Below are 20,653 nucleotides of genomic sequence, written 5' to 3'. Positions count from 1 at the left end.
TTTGTATTTATTTATATAAATATAATTATTACACTAATTGCTATATACAGTAGAGTCTGGAACTCGTGTCATGTCTGTCCACGAAAATACATTTTAAAATATCTTTCGATTTATTTATTTTTCCCTTTCTGCTGATAAGCAAGCTATATATGCTTCAATTATTTTCTAGTTATATTAGGATACATTTGCGCGACTGTAAAGATGAAACGGGAGTGGGGAGGAGGCTTAATTCACGTCCGCTTTCGCCTTTAATCATCAAAAGAGCTTCCGTGCTCCAGACCTTTTGAAAATTGTTGGAGGCCATGCGAGACACACATGGGACACTGAACCGGAACAGGACATGGGTTCTACAGTTGCCGACAGAGCCCATTGCGATTTAGTCCAGTTTTCAAGAAATCTCTAATTAAGGAATGTGATATTTCACTGCAATCTCATTTCAGCAGAAGACAATAATAATACTGATAATGATGTTTTTTTCCCCCTTTGTCTCTTTTTAGAGTAACACTATCATAAACACGGCCATTTTGACCGGCGAGCATGTGTCACTCCCTGTGATCGCGCTGGCCGTGGCTCACGACGGGCAGGTGTCCGATGTCACCACTGTTGTCAGGTGTCGGTCGACCAACGAAGACATTATCAAGGTAGAACACACACACACACACACACACACACACACACACACACACACACACTCATGCATGAACGCACACTCAGGTTCAGGGATCATAGAACGCACACAGGGAGTGTCATCATTGGGAAGCAGTGCAAAGCAGTGAAAAGAGCACGAGTCGTGATCAGCCAAACTCCCCTGCAATAAAAATAAGAATTACTGCTACTACATAAACCATTTTATGATCTGTATACTTGTCTCTCCAATGGCTTACTCACATCATTAATTGCACCTTCCCTGGCTTCCCATATAGCAGCAAGGATCACAAACATGTTGCATTTTCGAAATAATTAATCGCATTGTCTTTGTGTGCACACGTGCGTGTGTGTGTGTGTGTGTGTGTGTGTGTGTGTGTGTGTGTGTGTGTGTGTGTGTGTTTGTGTGTGCGTGTGTGTGTGCGTGCGTGCGTGCGTGCGTGCATGCATGCCTGTTGTCTCTGCAACAGGTGTCCAGCGATTGCTCCACCCTCTTTGTAGACGGCAGCGAATCAGGGATGGGGAGCACCTGTGCGCGGGTGGAGTTTCAACTGGGCATGCTCAGTGGGTCCGTGTGTGTGGCGGTGTGGGCTCCCTCGGTGCCCCTGCGAGTGTCCCTGTCAGACCCCGTTCTCAACGCTATCGTTGGCTGGAACCACTTGACAGAGAACGGGTATGTGGGTCCATTATTCTATAGTGCTTCTCACTCAGGGGGTCATTAAGAGGATGTTATAGTATTATGTTATAGTGGGTCCCAGAGATTTTTCTTTAAACCATTCTGACCTGAGATCAGATTTGAGTGTCGCGCTACGAGCTTGTAGGTCTGCTATTTTTTTTAAATCGAAGAACGACTGACATAGAAACATAGCTTTTTCAGAAAACTGTCAGGATGTAGAAGGCATTTTTATAATCTGATCTCAGGTCAGTTGAACATGTTAGAAATTGAATAATGTGTGAGGCGGTGGGATTTAAGATATCCGATGCTTAGAAGGGATTAGCCTACACAGAAACGTTGTAATGCCCCAGATGTTACAAAGGTGAACTCTTGTCTACTATTGCCAATACGAATGTCTGCTCTGCTAGCGCCCTCCATTATGTTCCACTCAGTAGAGCAACGGACACAACCAACTATATATATAGATAATACTGTACTGTATAGGTGAGGTAGAGCAGGGGTTCTCAACGTTTTTTGGCCGGGGACCCCCGGAAATCATCGGCAGCACAGAATTACCCAGTCTCCATAACATCTACACCACTCGTTGTATGAAAGAAGCCCACAACATCATGGAAGACACCATGCCATCCCGCAAATACCCTGTTCAAACTACTCCCTTCCAAAAAACGCTACCAGAGCATCAAATCTCGTACCACCCGTCTCAGTAACAGTTTCTACCCTCAGGCAGTCAGGCTGCTGAACAGCTGGCCTTGAACTGTATTGCACTGTTTTGTCACTTCACTTGCACTTTTTTTTCTGTTTTTTTGTCTTTTCTTGCACTATAGATGTTTGTTTATGTCGTGTATGTAAGACTGAGAGTGCTCTGAGCAAAATAAATTTCATTGTATTTATACTCTGTATCTATACATATGACAAATAAACCTGAACCTGAAATGCTTTGGCAGTGTCTCGGGACCCCCGCCCCGCCCCGCCCTCTCCCGACCCCCAATATAAATGGACTGCTACAATAACCTTAATAATAGAGACAATGGGCTGTATTTTGCGTGTCTTAAGTACCAGGTCTTATTCCCTAACTTGAGTAAACTAAAGACCTGGAGGTGTGATCAATGCCATTTGGCTATTCTGAGTGGCCAAAGAGCATTGATCACGCCTCCAGGTCTTTAGTTTACTCAAGTTAGGGAATAAGACCTGGTACTTAAGACACGCAAAATACAGCCCAATACACCATAAATAAATACTGAAACCAGATATAATCATTAGGGAAGGTGTATGCATGTACTATGTGTACTATTAGTAAACTCTTCATTTCCATTTTTTTCTTTTTGCTATGTTTGAATTTGAATCCTGAAAAGTAACGGTTATGCGTAATCGTTGCTGTCGGGAGGAAACCTTCAAACCTCCTAACTCCATTTTTGAGGGTTTAGATTATTTCTTTTGCATAAATCAGTGCTACTGAACACCCTTTACATCTGTGTGTTGTTTCGAAAATATTGAACCAATGGAATGTAGTAAAAAACACTTTGGACAAAACCTCTTAACTCCATTGGACCCTCAAAATGTCTGCTAAAGCAACTAACTCCACCACCACTCTCCCTCTCATGCTCTCAGTAATTGACAATATACCGGTCACCCTCTCTCTCTCTCTCTCTGTCTCTCTCTCTGTCTCTGTCCCTCTCTCTCTGTCTCTGTCCCTCTCTCTCTGTCTGTCCCTCTATCTCTGTCTCTCTCTCTCTCTCCCTCTCTCTCTGTCTCTCTCTCTCTCTCTCTCTCTCTATCTCCCTCTCTCTCTCTCTGTCTCTCTGTCTCCAGTTGTTCTCCGTTATTCCAGCGTTCTACAGTCCAGGTTCTGACTCAGTTCACGGCCCAGGATGCTCGGGGTGACGCCACACACCTGCTGGGCTCGTCGGAGTGGTTCGTGGACGTGTCGGAGCTGCTCCACAGCTGGCTGAGAGTGGAGGACCCGACGGTGGCCGTCCTTGGAGAACGAGGCACCGTGGTCGGTCTACGACCTGGCAGAACATCGCTGCATGTAGGTGATGGTTTATGACCTGGCAGAACATCGCTGCATGTAGGTGATGGTTTATGACCTGGCAGAACATCGCTGCATGTAGGTGATGGTTTATGACCTGGCAGAACATCGCTGCATGTAGGTGATGGTTTATGACCTGGCAGAACATCGCTGCATGTAGGTGATGGTTTATGACCTGGCAGAACATCGCTGCATGTAGGTGATGGTTTGTGACCTGGCAGAACATCGCTGCATGTAGGTGATGGTTTATGACCTGGCAGAACATCGCTGCATGTAGGTGATGGTTTATGACCTGGCAGAACATCGCTGCATGTAGGTGATGATTTATGACCTGGCAGAACATCGCTGCATGTAGGTGATGATTTATGACTGCTGGTCTGGGCTGCCTGATGGGCACGTCACGTTGTCAGTGCAATGACCAGCTGGCAATGATGGACCAGCCCATTTCTGCTTTCAACTGTTATTTAAGAAAACAATATTCTTATTTTGAATTATGAAACGTACCTGAGGCTGGTGAAAATGTCAGTGTCATGGTCAGTGTCATGGTCAGTATCATGGTCAGTATCATGGGTAGTATCGTGTCAGTAGCATGGTTAGTCATGGTCAGTATCATGTCAATATCATGGTCAGTATATCTCTCCGTCTGTCTCTCCGTCTGTCTGCCTGCCTGCCTGCCTGCCTGCCTGTCTGTCTGTCTGTCTGTCTGTCTGTCTGTCTGTCTGTCTGTCTGTCTGTCTGTCTGTCTGTCTGTCTGTCTGTCTGCCTGTCTGTCTGTCAGGTCATATCAGAGCAGTGGGACGGGGTGCTGGGGAGTTGTGACGTCACGGTGTCTTCTGAAGCCGTGACCCTGGGTGACCTCTTGGTGCAGGTGGTCGGCGGGCTCGGCATGTCCGTCAAGGCCAACCCCGCCCACCCTGCTGTCGTCACGACGACGGTGACGGCCTACAACATCCTCTACGAATATGGACAGGTTGGTGTACATCCAGTGTGAATATTTACATCCTGTGTGAATATGTACATCCAGTGTGAATATGTACATCCTGTGTGAATATGTACATCCAGTGTGAATATGTACATCCTGTGTGAATGTACATCCAGTGTGAATGCATCCTGTGTGGATGTACATCCTGTGTGAATGCATCCTGTGTGGATGTACATCCAGTGTGAATGCATCCTGTGTGGATGTACATCCTGTGTGAATGCATCCTGTGTGGATGTACATCCTGTGTGGATGTACATCCAGTGTGAATGCATCCTGTGTGGATGTACATCCTGTGTGGATGTACATCCTGTGTGAATGTACATCCAGTGTGAATATGTACATCCTGTGTGAATGTACATCCTGTGTGGATGTACATCCTGTGTGGATGTACATCCTGTGTGGATGTACATCCTGTGTGAATGTACATCCAGTGTGAATGCATCCTGTGTGGATGTACATCCTGTGTGAATGTACATCCAGTGTGAATGCATCCTGTGTGGATGTACATCCTGTGTGGATGTACATCCTGTGTGAATGTACATCCAGTGTGAATGTACATCCAGTGTGAATGCATCCTGTGTGGATGTACATCCTGTGTGAATGTACATCCAGTGTGAATGCATCCTGTGTGAATGCATCCTGTGTGGATGTACATCCAGTGTGAATGCATCCTGTGTGGATGTACATCCTGTGTGAATGTACATCCTGTGTGGATGTACATGTTTGTCGTTGCATTGTGGTCCCATTCCAAAGAAAATGTAACCCATGTTGTAAAGACCCACTGAGCATTTTCAGGCTATTGGACGTCTAAAATATGTCTAAATGACTATAAAAATGGGTTATAACTGGTCTAAAAAAGAAAGTTGTTAGACGTTGATTCAACAACTATAAGACAGTCTAAATATAGACCGATATAGACGTTTAAAAAACGGCTAACCTAAGATATAAACGGTTTATATATAGAAGTTTAAGAAACACCTAATCAACGTCTAAGCTAAGCCTAAACCACAAAAAAACTGTTCTTTTTGCCCCTTTCTCTCTCTCTCTCTCTCTCTCTCCAGGAAGCCTCCATCAGCACGTGGCTCCAGTTCAGCGATGACACGTCGTCCCTCCTCTCCTCCTTCGACGGCCTTCCCTACTCCCTACGCCTCTCCTCGTTGGCCGAGACCGTGGTCGTGGTGACTCCCGGCCGCGTCCAGCGTGTCATCGCCCAGGGTGACGGGGGCGGGCCTCTGCTAAGGGCGGAACTCCTCGTAGTTGCCTGCGTTGACCGACCGGTCACTTCCAACTCCATTTTCGACGGAGGTGCCGGGGGAGGAGGGGAGGAGCCCGGCAGACCACCGACCAGGAGGCTGGCGAGGGGATCCGGTTGGATAAGAGTCAACCTGGACTCCGACTTCCTCCGGCCAATGGGGAGCGAGGACGGGGACAGTGATGACTTGGAGTATGACATTTCGGACATGCTGGTCGAATCGGACGGCGGCGTCTACACGGCGAACTTCGACGGCGATCCCGGCGACAACGGCACCGCCGACGAGTATCACGGCAGGGCCGCCGGGAACAGCGGCGCAAAGCGGGGCCTGGAACAGGCTGCTCTGAGGCCGGACCTCCAGGAGAGTGACCTGTACTTCTCCCCTAGCCAGGAGAGAGGAGGAGGAGGAGGAGGCCGTCGGGACAAGGAGAGGGAGCTGGAGGTGGGGGCGGGAGTGGTCCTCTCTCTACTCTGTCTGTCGACCGTCCTCTTTTTGGTAAACTGTCTCCCCTGCGCGGTGAGAGAGTGGAGGAGGAGGAGGAAAGCGGTGTCGGACAGAGAGAAGGAGGAGCGGAGGGGGGAAACGGAAGGCGGGGCGCAGGAGGAGGAGGAGGAGTGGCCGAGGAGAAAGGTGGAGGAGGAGCAGGGGGAGGAGGAGGAGTGGCCGAGGAGAAAGGTGGAGGAGGAGCAGGGGGAGGAGGAGGAGTGGCCGAGGAGAAAGGCGGAGCTGAAGGGACAGGAGGAGGAGCAGGGGGAGGAGGCGTGGCCGAGGAGAAAGGCGGAGCTGAAGGGACAGGAGGAGAAGCTGGGCGAGGAGGTGTGGCCGAGGAGAAAGGCGGAGGTGATAGGACAGGAGGAGGAGCTGGGCGAGGAGGCGTGGCCGAGGAGAAAGGTGGAGGTGATAGGACAGGAGGAGAAGCTGGGCGAGGAGGCGTGGCCGAGGAGAAAGGCGGAGGTGATAGGACAGGAGGAGAAGCTGGGCGAGGAGGCGTGGCCGAGGAGAAAGGTGGAGGTGATAGGACAGGAGGAGGAGCTGGGCGAGGAGGCGTGGCCGAGGAGAAAGGTGGAGGTGATAGGACAGGAGGAGGAGCTGGGCGAGGAGGCGTGGCCGAGGAGAAAGGTGGAGGTGATAGGACAGGAGGAGGAGCTGGGGGAGGAGGAAGAAGACGAGAAGAAGAGAGAGGAGAAGACGGAGGAAGTGGAAGTGGAAGACGTTGAGGAAGTAGAGATTGTTTGTTGACGCTTGTTCAGTATATAGAGATGACACTGAGATGGTTCTATTGGGGGGGAAACATGCAGCAATCTCTTCCAGGTCCAGAATGAACCACAAAACACTTAAAAAGACAACTTTGGTTGTTTTTTTTAACCCAGGTTCATGTTAAAGATGAGGTAAAAGATGAGTGTTCATTTTATTTTCATTTTTTCATTTGCTGCTTTCTTTAGTTTTACCGATTTTAGCTATTTTTGAGAGAGAGGCTGGGGCATTCCAACACGTGGCTAAATGTGTCTTTATTTACAAAGTTTTATGCTGATTTCTTTATTATTATTTTCTATAGTCCTACTAGACCCCAGGAAATTAAATCTGGCCACAAAAGGTCACGGGATCTATTGAATGTGAAGGGGGAGGCACAATCACTGAAGATGTGTCCCAGTGCATCTTAGGATGTATCTTTCACTCATAATAAATAACAATAAAAATAAAAAATAAAACTTGTTCTAATGCCACCACCCCTCTGTCAAAAAAAGCTAAAATCCCTAAAACTAAAGAAAGCAGCAAATGAAAAAGAATAAAAAATGAAATAACACTCATCTTTTACTTTCAATAATAACAACCTAAAACATGAACCTTGGTTGAAAAACAAACAAACAAAACAAACAGCAGATCGACAAGCTCACAGCTCAATCATCACCAGGAGTGCTTGAGTGGTTAATGTAAATATTTGTACATAAAGCACTATTGTACTGTTGATCTTCTTTTACACTCTCCACAGTAAAACCCTGATTCACTTAACTCATTCTGACCTGAGATCAGATTCATACAAGGTTTCCACTGGACACACACTGGTCTGATTAACTCTGACAGGGTTAAAGGGACACTGGATATTTGCTGCGTGGAAGTTAAATTCATATACTGTAGTCTGGAAACAGTGGAAAGCCACAATCATTACAGTAGCTGCAATCCAGGCTTTTTCATGGTTTTAAAAGTGGGGTGTGGCCCAGCCGGCTGCCCAGGTACCATGGGGTCCTTGAGGAGGCATTTAATTTCAGCATGATTCCATACACTTAAATAATTACAATACAAAATATATGTACAGTGTGTGACTGAGTGTTATTTTCATTCATTAAAACCTTTATTCTCAAAAGACAATGATGAGCTTTCCCTCATTTGCAGTGTCTTCGAGGAACAATAACATCACGGTACAATAAAAAAAATGTCACATCAAAATTCACATCAATGATAAAGCAAAACAGAATCCTTCCCATGTAGTATGTCTATGAACAGAGGGTATGCGTGCCGTGACATCATCATCATACCCGGAAGTTATGTGGGAACGATACTGAGTGGCAGAGAAATAACTACTTTCTGACAGCCAAACAGAAAAGTCCTATCTGACTGCATTAAGCGACGTCAAACAACGTTAAACTCACTTTGCTCTAATGCATATCGAACTGGGGTGGGGCCGTCCGGCTCAGGAGTCGAACCCGCGGCACGCCGTCCGGCTGGCTTGGCAGCCTACGTGCTCAGACGGTTGAGCTAACCGTCCGGGCCGGGGCCTTTAAATTTAAAAGGTTGAGAATCACTGGCCTAAACCACACAGGATGTAAGGCAAATTGTCCCATCTGGTGGCCAACAGTGGTACTATGATATTTTGCTAAAAGCATAACTCACATAACACTCATTGTAGTCCTTTTCAATTCATACCTACAAGCAATCATCGCTTATGATGTGCAGAAAATAATGGGTCACCTAGCAGAGGATGGTTTCGATCCATCGACCTCTGGGTTATGGGCCCAGCACGCTTCCGCTGCGCCACTCTGCTGTACAGTAAACTACGCCATGTTGAAAACTGTTCTCAAAATCCCAATTGTCAATTCTCATGACTTCATCAATACTCCTCCCCCGACCACATTTGTCTTACTTCATGAGGTTGCTGTCCCTCGTGTTATTACTAGGGATATGTATTTAATCAGGCACCGTCACTGACTCACTGTAATATTTCGCAGAGCGCCACCGAATGTGACCTAGCAGGTTTATATACATATATTTGGTAGTTGAGATCCCGGACAGCAGAGTGGCGCAGCGGAAGCGTGCTGGGCCCATAACCCAGAGGTCGATGGATCGAAACCATCCTCTGCTATGTGTTTTGTAATTATGGCACAGAGTCGCAAGACTGGACATGGCTATGCATTTAATACATTTCCACGGGTTCAGCACTACATAAAAGCAAGAAAGAAGATGAAATATAGAGGATAATGTTTCACCCCGGCATTTGAATTTTGGATAGTTTCCACCTCACGTGGGAAATGACTAGCTTTAGTCAACAGGAGTCGCTGTTGACCAGCTGTCATTCTGTCAAATAAAAGTCTACATTATGACCGTGCCTGGCTCGCAGTTACAACATAAATACCGGTAATGTATTTTTCAATTTTTTCACATTACCCAATGTCTTAGTTTGACTTGTTTAGGACACCAGAAAGTAAGAATTTAGTTGCACCATATTATATACATATACAAACTTGAAACATAGGATATTGCTTTGTAAACTAGAGGGCTTCAACTGAAATGTAGCTGTGTGAATAAAATATACACTTCAGAAATACTATTCGGAAATACATAAAATGATCATAGATTAACAAAATAACCAAATTGATAATGTATATTTGTCCAAATATTTTCGATATTTTTGAATAGCCAGCTCATTCAAACAATGCAGAGATTTGATGTAGGCCCACAGTAGAGTTAAAACTTGAAGTGGTTCAAATGAAGGGATGAATGATGAAGGGACAGGTTATTTAAGTCCTCGGCGCGCCCACCCCCAAGTTTGGTCTCTCTCACACACACACACACACACACACACACACACACACACACACACACACACACACACACACACACACACACACACACACACATTTTCTCAATAATCGAACTCAGCCTGAGTTTCTGCAGGTGTTAGCTTAGCTAATTACTATAGCTGATGTAATTCATTTCATCATTAATTTCACTTGATGTTCCCTGGTAAAGCAGGGTGAGTCAGCATTGTTGTTTTATGTGAGTCAGCATTGTTGTTTTATGTGATGTGATATGAAGTTATTATTGAGCTCTGTTTGATTGTGATGCTGAGACAGGCTATGAGGCCTACACTACACTCAGTGGTATGAAGTAACCAGTACATGTATGTATTCAAGTACTTATAGGTACACTTGTAGTTGTACAAGCTTGTAGGCTACTTTATTGGAGTATTTAGCTATTTAGTATTTGTATCTGCAATTTTCAATACAATTATTGTAAAACTTACAAGAGTTACTGTGTGTGTGTGTGTGTGTGTGTGTGTGTGTGTGTGTGTGTGTTAGCCCCTCTCGGAACCCTCCATAAAGCTTTTCTGAAATTTGGATGTCACTTTGCGTAGGGTCCCTGTGCGTATCTATATTTTCGTATGGGAATGTTGGAACGCGGACATAAATATCCTCGGTAACATCGAGTCTGCGCCGTTTGACGTCTTCTTTTTGTTTGCGTTATTCTGAAGTACCTATACATACCGCTGCGAATTCTATTGTGTCGCGGAAGCCGTTAAGTATTTTAAATCTTTGTTTGACCGATTTGGACGCTTTGATTCTTCTTGTTTATTTACCGTTTATTGTACCGCCTCCCGATGTGCGGTTGGCTTGTGCCGGCTACGTTCCTGCCTCTGATCTGCTCTGTCATAGCTATAGCGCCACTAGCTAGCCAGATAGGCGGTATACAATGAGGTGTCAATAAACAAGGAAGGAAGAGAAGAATCAAAGCGACCAAATCGGTCAAACAAACTTAACGGCTTCCGCGCCACAGGAGATATTCACAGCGGTATTTATAGGTACTTAAAGTTCACACAGAAGCCCTCACACGAAAAAAAAAGTCCTCAAAGAGCGCAGAAGGACTTATCCGAAGGTGTATACATTTATTTATGTGTGCGTACCCGGTGGCAGGGTGGAGGTGGAATAGGACCCCATGCTCTGGGTCTAAAAAATGTCAGAAACTTCAGTAGCATTGGGTTCTGCTTGTAGGGCTGTGTGTGTGTGTGTGTGTGTGTGTGTGTGTGTGTGTGTGTGTGTGTGTGTGTGTGTGTGTGTGTGTGTGTGTGTGTGTGTGTGTGTGTGTGTGTGTGTGTGTGTGTGTGTGTGTGTGTGTGTGTGTGTGTGTGTGTGTGTGTGTGTGTGTGTGTGTGTGCAGAGAGAGACGGATTCTACCTATCTGTCTGTGTCCCTTTTATGCCCATATATGGAGATTCCTGGATTGATTGAAAGAGATTGAAATATTTATTAACAGTGTGCAGAATTACAGTACATTTCAAGCACAAACTCAATACAAAGACTGTTAACTGTGAGTGGACGACCCAATTAAGCATTACACTTGTTTACAAGAGGTTCCACCATGTTCAATTAATCAAAACATTTAGAGACGTACAAGTAGACACTTCTATATAGACAAAGAACAGAAACAGGAATTCATCAGAAAAGGGAAAAGAAACATATACAGTGGGGGGAAAAGGGGGGGTGGAGGGGATTCAGATTTTACGGGGGCCAGTTTCCAATTGCAGCCGTCCGTAGGTGCCCTTTGAGAGCGGTTTTGAAGGAGACAAGGGATTCACATGTCTTAATGACTGTTGGTAGGGCGTTCCACATTATATTGGCATAGAAGCGAAAATAATTTAGTCCCTTGTTTGTGCCAAATCTGGGCTGTACATTCGTTGCACTCCCTCTGGTGTTGAGGGTGTGGAGTCGTGGACTTCGTTAACATTAAGGAAGTATCTAGACAGGTACATGGGTATCTTGGTGGTGTATCGAATCTTGTGGACCAGACCCATTGCAAGATGCTGTACTCTGTCGTCGACCATAAGCCATTCCAGCCTGTCAAAGTGGGCAGAGGTGAGGTGGGTTCGGGGGGTGAGGCCAAGTAGGAGCCTGACCAGTTTGTTTTGGGAAGTCTGGAGCCTAGTTTTAAGGGCCTTTCAGGTGCTGTGGTACCAGAAGGTGCATGCATAGTCAAAGACACCTTGTACGAGGGCTCCTGTTAAGGTGTTTTTGTTGTCCAGTGAGGAGATCCTGTAAAGGAATCTTGTTCTTTGGTTGACTTTTTTGATTACGTTGGTGGCCATTTTATCACTGGAAAGATTAGCCTCCAGGATGGAACCTAGGTAATTTCATCTTTACGTGTGATAACATTGTCACCCACTCTAACCAAGAAGCCATTTGCCTTGCTGAGATTACTATTATACTATCCAAAGAGAATGGATTCAGTTTTTCCCAAGTGTAAAGATAGTTTGTTATCAGCGAGCCAGGTGCAGATTCTACCGAGTTCAGAGCTGAGGGCCTTTTCAACCTGCAGTTTGTTCCTGTCCGAGACTAGCAGTGCAGAGTCATCTGCAAACAGGAACAAGTTGCAGTCACATGCTGAAGTCATGTCGTTTACATAATATTAGGAACAGTAAAGGCCCTAGTATGCTTCCTTGTGGAACGCCACAGCTCACTGGGAGGGGATGGTGGAGGTGTTCCATTCACCTCCACCATCTGTTCTCTCCCCTAGATTTGTCTCTCTATGTCCCTTTATTCCTATATGGAGTTCTGTGTCAGGCATGCCCGGCCCAGGCCGTAGCGTAACGGTCTGGGCACCGGACTGGTGATCCAGTCGCGGTGTGCCGCGGGTTCGACTCCCGGACCCGACACGGCCTTTACCGCATGTCATCCCCCCATCTCTCTCCCGTTTCCTGTCAGCCTACTTTCTATCCCTTAAAAAATCAATAAAGGCGTAAGCCGCAAAAAAATATCTTAAAAAAAAAAAAAAAAAAGGCATGCCCAAATATGGAGAACTGGCCTCTGCCTGGGCTCTGCAGGCCCTGTCCAGAGCCCAGGCAGAGTCCTTTTGTGGCGGTTCTGGACAACCATGGGTCCGACCGACTCGACACCGGGCACTGCACTCCCTGTGGAACGCGTTTGTCGAATTTGAAGTCGGTGGGGTAAACTGTTCTCGAGTTATATGGATTACAGGCTGCCATACAAACATACCAAATGGTGCATTAGACTTGTATACATTTTATACAAATCTTCCCCCTGGGTCCCCAGTTGATTACAAACGAACAGAAAATGTTAAAATTACTTAGATATTTCTCTTTCTACTAAATACTGTGAATTATTTGTTTATGGTTTTTTTAGGACCCTAATGGTGTCTAGTTAAGATTTATTCTTGTTAGCCCAGGTCAACTAATGTCCCATGGTGTTCAAAATAACATAACAACATACAGGGACAAATTAACACGTTTTTATATAGTTTTGGCCCAAGGAATTATTCAGATTCAAGCACGTCTTGACTATTTCAGGGAAACTGGCCTCCAGATCCCTAATGCCGCCCGCCCCTGTGTGTTGCGTGCGTGCGTGCGTGCAAGAGAGACAACGTACCTCTTGAACTTTTGAAAAATTCCATTATAAATAAAATGTACTTACTTTAATTACTAATTGAGATAGAGAGAGACACAGAGAGAGAGAGAGAGAGAGTTGATTCCCTAGGGAAAATTGTAAAAGTGACCTCTAAAATTATTGGCAAATGAACGGCCTAGACCGGATCTTTAAGAAACAGGTACTGTCTATGCTGCAACCCAATTTGCCCTTCGGGGACACTAAATAAACTTGAACCTTGAACCTTGAACCTTGAACCGTGATTATGTCAATTGTTGATTGTGTTATTCCTACTTTGCTGTTGTTTTCCTTCTATCTGTGGCACTGATTGAACTTTGATTAATTCGGGCATATGACCACTTCACGACATTTATAATGAACTCTGACTTCCCCCAGTGAACAAATTACAAACAGAAATCCATATAAGATGACAGGGAGACAGAGATGTCAGCAGCTCACTGTCCTTGTTGATGAAACTTCATATCCTGTCTTCATACTGTACTTTCTCCATCTCTCCAGACATTAGGATTTCAACATTGAAGCAGGTAAGCCTGATGTCGAAAAAATTAAAAAAAATGTCTTCTAAATCCTGACAGTTTTCTGAAATACCTCATGTTTCTACAGTATGTCAGTGATAGTCAAAAATAGCAGACCGGAGTGGCGTGCTATGAGCTTGTAGATCTGCTATTTTTCAATAGCTAAATTATAACATAATGTATATGTATGTAACACCAAAAGGGGTTCCCGCTCAAAATGGGTTAAACACACACACGCATAGGCTACTACAGACAATACAAATTTAATACTAATCATTCAATTACTAATAGACTGAAGTAATTAAAGCGGGTCATATTTGCATGTTTGAAACAGTAACAACTGAAATCAATAATATTTCAGTATTTACTATTCTGACATTAACCTGTGAAGGTGGGGGCCGTATGTGGCCCCTGGGCCACCAGTTGCCCATCTATGTTATACAGTATGCAAATACAGTATGATGACATTATAATGATGATCTCTATCTCTATCTCTATCTCTCTCTCTATCTCTATCTCTCTCTTACAGCAACACAAACTTCAAGACAGACATGAGTTCAAAAGGTATATGCCCTCTCTCTCACTTTCTGTCTCTTGCACGCACACACACACACACACACACACACACACACACACACACACACACACACACACACACACACACACAACCTCCGATATAATATATTTAAACAATGTTTTTGAAACCTCATCCATAACCATATCATTTTAATGGCTTAGGGGACAAATCTCCTACAGACCTTTTTACATGGTAAAAAGGTATCCGTATCTTTGTCACGCATCCGCCTGGGTGACGGCAGACTGCTGTGCGAGTGTACTGGCACTTTGGCATGGGGGTCAGATCAACATATGGAAGGAATTCTGTACTGGCCATATATGGAGCGTGTCTTGAGTGTACAGGGTTTGATGAGGTCAGATCAACATATAGACTGTCAGAACAGGACAGCTCCATATATGGAGATCTAAGTGTGGCAGCGGGGGCAGTGTCTTGAGTGTAGGCGTACAGGGTTTGATGAGGGCCCAGGTAGGTCCGGGCCTTCATTTTCTGGCTGCCTGCATGGTGTGGCTGCACTAATAACTTTGGGGTGGTCCATCTAGAGTTTGAATGGACAGGTATCAGTCAAAAGAGGAAGGATCAACATATGGAACGTCAGAACAGGTCAGCTCCATATATCAACATCTAAGGGATTGAGGTTTGAGGTCAGATGTAGAGTTGCTCCATATATGCAGATCTACATTATAGTCAATGATCCAGTCTTCTCCATGATGAGGTCTGTGTCGTGGTCTTCAACCAGCCAAAATTCTCACATGTCTCCCCCCTGCTCCGCTCCCTCCACTGGCTCCCGGTCGCTGCCCGCACAGAATACAAAACTCTGATGCTGGCATTCAAAGCAACCAAAGGTATGGCTCCCCCATATCTTGCAAGTATGATTGAACCCTACAAACCCTCCCGCGCACTCAGATCAGCCAACGCAGGGAAGCTGGAAGTACCCTCACTAAAAATGCCGGGACAGCGCTCCACACGTCCCAAACTCTTCTCCCTTCTGGCTCCAAAACTGTGGAATGCACTTCCCATTGCAGTCAGAACTGCAGCATCACTCCCAATCTTCCGCCGTAGTCTGAAGACCCACCTTTTCAGACTCCATCATGGCCCATAGCACTTATCCTACCCCCTTAGATAGCATTTCGGTAGACTTAGATAGCATTTGATAGACTTATAGCATGTTATGTAGATAGCACTATAATTGCATTGTATATAGTCATAGCACGCCATAGTACATATGTATAGCATAGTAGTATAGATATATAGTTTATATGTATAGTCTCATAATATAGATATTCCACTGTTACTTTCTTAGCTTACGCATGTTTCATGATAAATGCTTTTTTGTGATGTATTCCCATGCTTTTTGTTCCTGCTTAATGTAAGTCGCTCTGGATTAAGAGCGTCTGCTAAATGCCTAAATTGTAAATTGTAAATTGATATTCATAATGGAGACGGCCATATATGGAGCGTGTCACAAGGCATTTCCTACTATTCCTACTTTGCTGTTGTATTCCTTTTCTCTGTGATGCAGATAGAATTTTGCTTAATCCGGTCAAATGATCTCATCACGGAATATTTGAATGAATGAATGGTCTCTCGTTATGTAAACGAGATAGATCTGCTGACCCCCCCCTTCCCACACACACACACACACACACACACACACACACACACACACACTGAAGTCTGTTTGCAGACTGAAATATATAAAAGGATAGGGAAACACCAGAGATGTGTCAGTGATCTGGTCCTTCTTCACACCCTGTCTCTATTCTTCCTCTGTCCAGAGTAGACCTATACATCAGGATTTCAACATTGAAGCAGGTATGATACTGAGAACTCCTGTCTTTTAGTTTTAGTGACATGTACATGGGAAAGTGTGACCCAAACGGTGACACTTCCTAATTTGTTTTACATTTTAAAACTTGAAATGAGACATTCTGCATGTTGGTACTTTACATTTTGATGCCAATACTTTCGTACTTAAAGGACCACTTCACCACTTTTCAACCTATCTTCATATAATAGGACCTAGTAATAATCATGATAAAATGGCACGATTCTTTTCTACTCAGTCTGTGTCTCATAGGAGAGCTGTGGGCAGTTTAGAAACCGTCTTCCAGTGACATCATCATTAGGCAGATTTTTTTTAAACAAGATGTTTTTTACAAAGATGTTTAGATTTTCATTATCGTGAGAACGATAGCTTCTATTTTCGCATTGCTTTCAGTTACTATTAGCTTGTATTCCCCATCGATGATGTCACTTTAAGACGGTTTCTGAACTGCCCACAGCCCTCCTATGAGACACAGACCGAGTAGAAAGAAATTGCGGCATTTATTCATGATTATTAGTGAGGATCTATTATATGAACATAGGTTGAAAAGTGGTGAAATGGTCCTTTAAGTTACAGTACATATTGGATTCGGGACTTTTACTTGTAACAGAGTATTTCTATATTGCATATTCTATATAGTTACTTATACTTATTACTCTTATATCCACTGATACTGTAGGTTCTCGCTGCTGTCAAAACAGTCATAGAACCACCAAAACAATCAGGACGATTGTCTCGTCATCAGTTCTCCTTTTCTTGTGAGGTGAGTGATGGAATAAGTCATTATGGCCGTTAATTATGTTAATTATATTTGGTTTGAGATTGTGTTGACGAGACTTGTTAAAAAGTGCCAATTTTATAGGACAATTCCCCCTCATTTTAATATGTGATGAAAAACTGTTGCTGTAGATTGCATTTAACAGTGTCTCTCTCTCTCTCTCTCAATCTCTCTTTCTTACAGAGTAACACTTCAAGACAGACATGATGAGTTCAAAAGGTATATGTGCCCCTCTCTCTCGCACACACACACACACACACACACACACACACACACACACACACACACACACACACACACACACACTCTAATATAATAGTATTTAAACAATGTTTTTTGGAAACCTCTGACAATCATCCATAACCGTACCATTTTAATCCACCAGCTCTCATAACAAATGATGAAGAAGTTCGTATTGTGATGGTTGGAAAGACTGGAGCTGGAAAGAGCGCCACTGGAAACACCATCCTGGGTTATGAAGCCTTTAAATCTTCACTTGCAGCCGTATCTCAGACAGAACAGTGTCAGAAAGCCAGTGTAGTAGGGCACGGTAGAAAGGTGTCTGTTGTTGACACTCCAGGATTGTTTGACACCAACTCTAGTGAAGAGAAAATCATTAAAGAGATCAAACAGTGTATGTGTTTTGCTGCTCCCGGTCCCCAAGTGTTCCTGCTTGTGATCAGACTGGGAAGATTCACAGAAGAGGAGCAGAAATCTGTGGAAATGATTCAGACGGTATTTGGTGAAATGTCAACCAAATACACCGTCATTCTGTTCACTGGTGGTGACCAGCTTAGAGGTGAACCAGTTGAAGTCTTTCTGAAAAACTGTGAAGAACTACAAGAACTGATCAAAAAATGTGACGGTGGCTACCATGTCTTCGACAACGACACCAAGGACCCCTCTCAGGTCACCGAGCTGCTGGTGAAAATCGAGTCGATGGTGGAAAAGAACGGAAGAAGGCACTACACCACTGAGATGTTCCAAGAAGCAGAGGGAGCGATACAGGAAGAGGTGACGAAGATTCTGGCCTTCAATCAACCTGCGATACTCAAAGCGACGGAGGATCTGAAGGAGCGATTCCCTCCAGGGGCTGTCCTGGCACAGGCCGAGACACGGCTGTATACAGAGTATGTCCGGAAAGCTAGAGATGACGCTGAAAAAAGTAACTCCTTCCTTTCCAACGTGAAAAAGGCCGTAGTGGAAGCTGCACGAAAGGTTGGAAAAGCTTGTAAGAAAGCAATGGACAGATGCAGTATCCAATGATATCTGACAAAGTCACAGTTTTATAGAGCTCATATTTGAAAATTTGCTATTAAGCTATGGCTCATAAAAAAAAGAGTAGATTGTATTCATAATAACTTGTGATTGTGCAATTAATTCAAATAAAATGTAAAGTTTGACCTCTGCAGTTGTACTTGGTGTATTGCATTGTAACGCATGGGGTTATGCATGGAGCATGACAATACAATAAAATTATGTAAAATTATTTAAATCAATACATGAGTTTATTTAAAGTACAGTAGGCTACAGTATATACAGTAGATTCTATCCCTGGACAATTGTACCATGAAATTATAGCTTGCAACTTAATTATTATAATTATCTAACTTTATTCACTCTATTTAAACTTTCTTGGACTGTAGATTTTTGATTGGTATTATGTTGCTATAGGCCTATCTCTCCTCACTCTCTCTGCTACAGAACAGTGACACTCTTTTGATCATAAACTTGTGTTCTTTTAATCTCTCACTAAACTAAAATCCCACTGTAGCCTACTGTGGTCTGATCACGTTCATCATTGCCACTGTCACTGAGCCATATCATTTGCTTCTATATTTTTGACTAAATGTCGCCCCCACAAGTCGTCTTGGAAAATGGCACCATAGTTCCCTTTAATTAGGCCACAGCTGGGTGACAAGCTGTGTACACAACAATACACTACGCTACGCAGATTGAAAGAAATAAACTTGTTATAGATCCCCCCCCCCCCTTTTTTGAACCTGGAACATGCGCTTTTCCTGTTTTGAAACTTAAGTGAAACACGTGACGTAGGCCTATTTAGTTTATGTCTGGACTATTCTGGAGCCTGCATGTTCTTGTATTATTTGTCCCCGTTTTATTGTGAAACTATGACACCTTAAGTTAACTCACTCCTGCTCAAATTCTACCGGTTTCAAGCCATATCAAGCTCAAGAGTCATATCAGTCATCAATCAACTGTCAACATCAACAAACGTGTCACAGTGAGTAGCTAAAACATGACAGTCCAACCATCTCAGAGTTGCTCCCTCTCTCCTCTCTTTCAAAACCCACCTCTTCAGGATAGCTTTCCCCAGCTGAGGTCTCGTTTATCCTTTTATCTTTTTAACCCTGTATCTGTTATGTTTTGCTTTGATTTATTTTCTTAATAAAGTCTGTTCCTAGTGTTCCCATGTAAAGCGCTTTGGGTATTTAGAAAAGCGCTATATAAATTTGAGCTATTATTATTATTATTTATTAACTGTCCAAGTTTAGTTAAGTGTTTCTGTGAAATTGTGAGCTGAGCACGTTGAACCGTATTCTCTGGCGTGGAAAGGCACTAACTAATCTAGGGACAAAACTGATAATAGTTCTATTCTAACAAGATCAACCAGTTGGTATAGATGCACTTCTCTGACTTATTTGAGACCAAAGTCAATTAAAATTACTGTACCACATAGTTTTTTAAACATAATGAACACATCACACAATGGATTTCCCCCCCCCATTTTAATGGGAGATAAAGTAGGCCCTATGTAAGATAAATGGTGGTATAGTCTTTAGCATTATACCCATACTCGGGGACAAATTAGCCATTGGGCCAGTGGGGCCGTGGCCCAGGGGCCCTTGGCTCTCAGGGGCCCTTCAGGGAAATTGGACCGTAAGGTACTAGGTTTGACGCCCTGAAAAGGGCTCCTGAGGCCCTTCATTGGCCATTGATTTTGTTAAATCTAGGTCAAAAAGATGATAAAAACACGGAAAAACACAAAAAATGTGTGGGGGCCCTGCAAAAATTACCGGCCCAGGGGCCCTCGGGGGGTTAATCCGTCCCTGCCCATACTGTACTTCTCTCTGATTAAAAACAAATGTGCCATGGCCTCAAGGCCTTCTTTATGGGGAACTATGAGACTTGAGACTCACTATACCCAGTGAAAATGTAAGTCACTTGAATATTTTAAACTTAATTCAATTTATTTAAGAGATCTAAGATGTCTTTCAGGAAAGAAGGCAAATTTGATACAGGCGGCTTTGATATGTAAATAATCTATCGTTGGAGGAAACCACCTATAACTCCATTTTGGGGGTTTTACCCCAAACACCCTTTACGTGTGTGTGATGTTTTGTAAATATTGAACCAATGGAAAGTAGTAAAAAACGCATTGGACAAAACCTCTTAACGCCATTGGAGCCTCAAACAGCTAACTCCACCACCTCTCTAGGCTCTCTCCTTCTCATGCAAGTAATAGAGCGTCGCAGTCCCGCCCCCTTTCATGACGACGCCAGGCCCAGGAAATAATTCCCAGTGCAATTTTCCCATAGACATTTCAAAAAGTATTTATTTAAAGACCTTTTAAGCGTCATACTCGAGTCGTGACAAATCATGACAATAAACAATATTATGGACCAAACAAATAATTACAAAGAAAAAAAACAAGAAAAAAAGTGTTGTAACCTGCCGTTTT

At 43.9% G+C, this 20,653-nt stretch overlaps 2 protein-coding genes across 2 annotated transcripts in view; both read left to right on the top strand.

The window, feature by feature from the left end:
• The window catches only part of tmem132a (transmembrane protein 132A), a gene marked incomplete at its 3' end in the record, with an annotated part of 28,382 nt that extends 12,512 nt beyond the window's left edge, over positions 1 to 15,870 (top strand). The window contains exons 10-16 of the mRNA XM_083764296.1: positions 498 to 641; positions 1,116 to 1,318; positions 3,131 to 3,350; positions 4,129 to 4,320; positions 5,394 to 6,710; positions 14,300 to 14,334; positions 15,867 to 15,870. Of these exons, the coding sequence (XP_083620422.1) occupies positions 498 to 641; positions 1,116 to 1,318; positions 3,131 to 3,350; positions 4,129 to 4,320; positions 5,394 to 6,710; positions 14,300 to 14,334; positions 15,867 to 15,870 (2,115 nt within the window). The remainder of the gene's footprint in view (positions 1 to 497; positions 642 to 1,115; positions 1,319 to 3,130; positions 3,351 to 4,128; positions 4,321 to 5,393; positions 6,711 to 14,299; positions 14,335 to 15,866) is intronic.
• Positions 15,871 to 17,156: 1,286 nt separating this feature from the next.
• Positions 17,157 to 20,653, top strand: part of LOC310858190 (uncharacterized protein) — a gene marked incomplete at its 5' end in the record, with an annotated part of 208,254 nt that continues 204,757 nt past the window's right edge. Inside the window, 2 exons of the mRNA XM_083764295.1 lie at positions 17,157 to 17,169; positions 17,336 to 17,685. Of these exons, the coding sequence (XP_083620421.1) occupies positions 17,157 to 17,169; positions 17,336 to 17,685 (363 nt within the window). The remainder of the gene's footprint in view (positions 17,170 to 17,335; positions 17,686 to 20,653) is intronic.

This window comes from Protomyctophum parallelum, assembly GCF_964188405.1.
Source record: "Protomyctophum parallelum genome assembly, chromosome: 5".
Taxonomy (NCBI): domain Eukaryota; kingdom Metazoa; phylum Chordata; class Actinopteri; order Myctophiformes; family Myctophidae; genus Protomyctophum; species Protomyctophum parallelum.
Note: the sequence above shows the minus strand (reverse complement) of the source record. Positions and strands in the feature narration are given on the sequence as shown.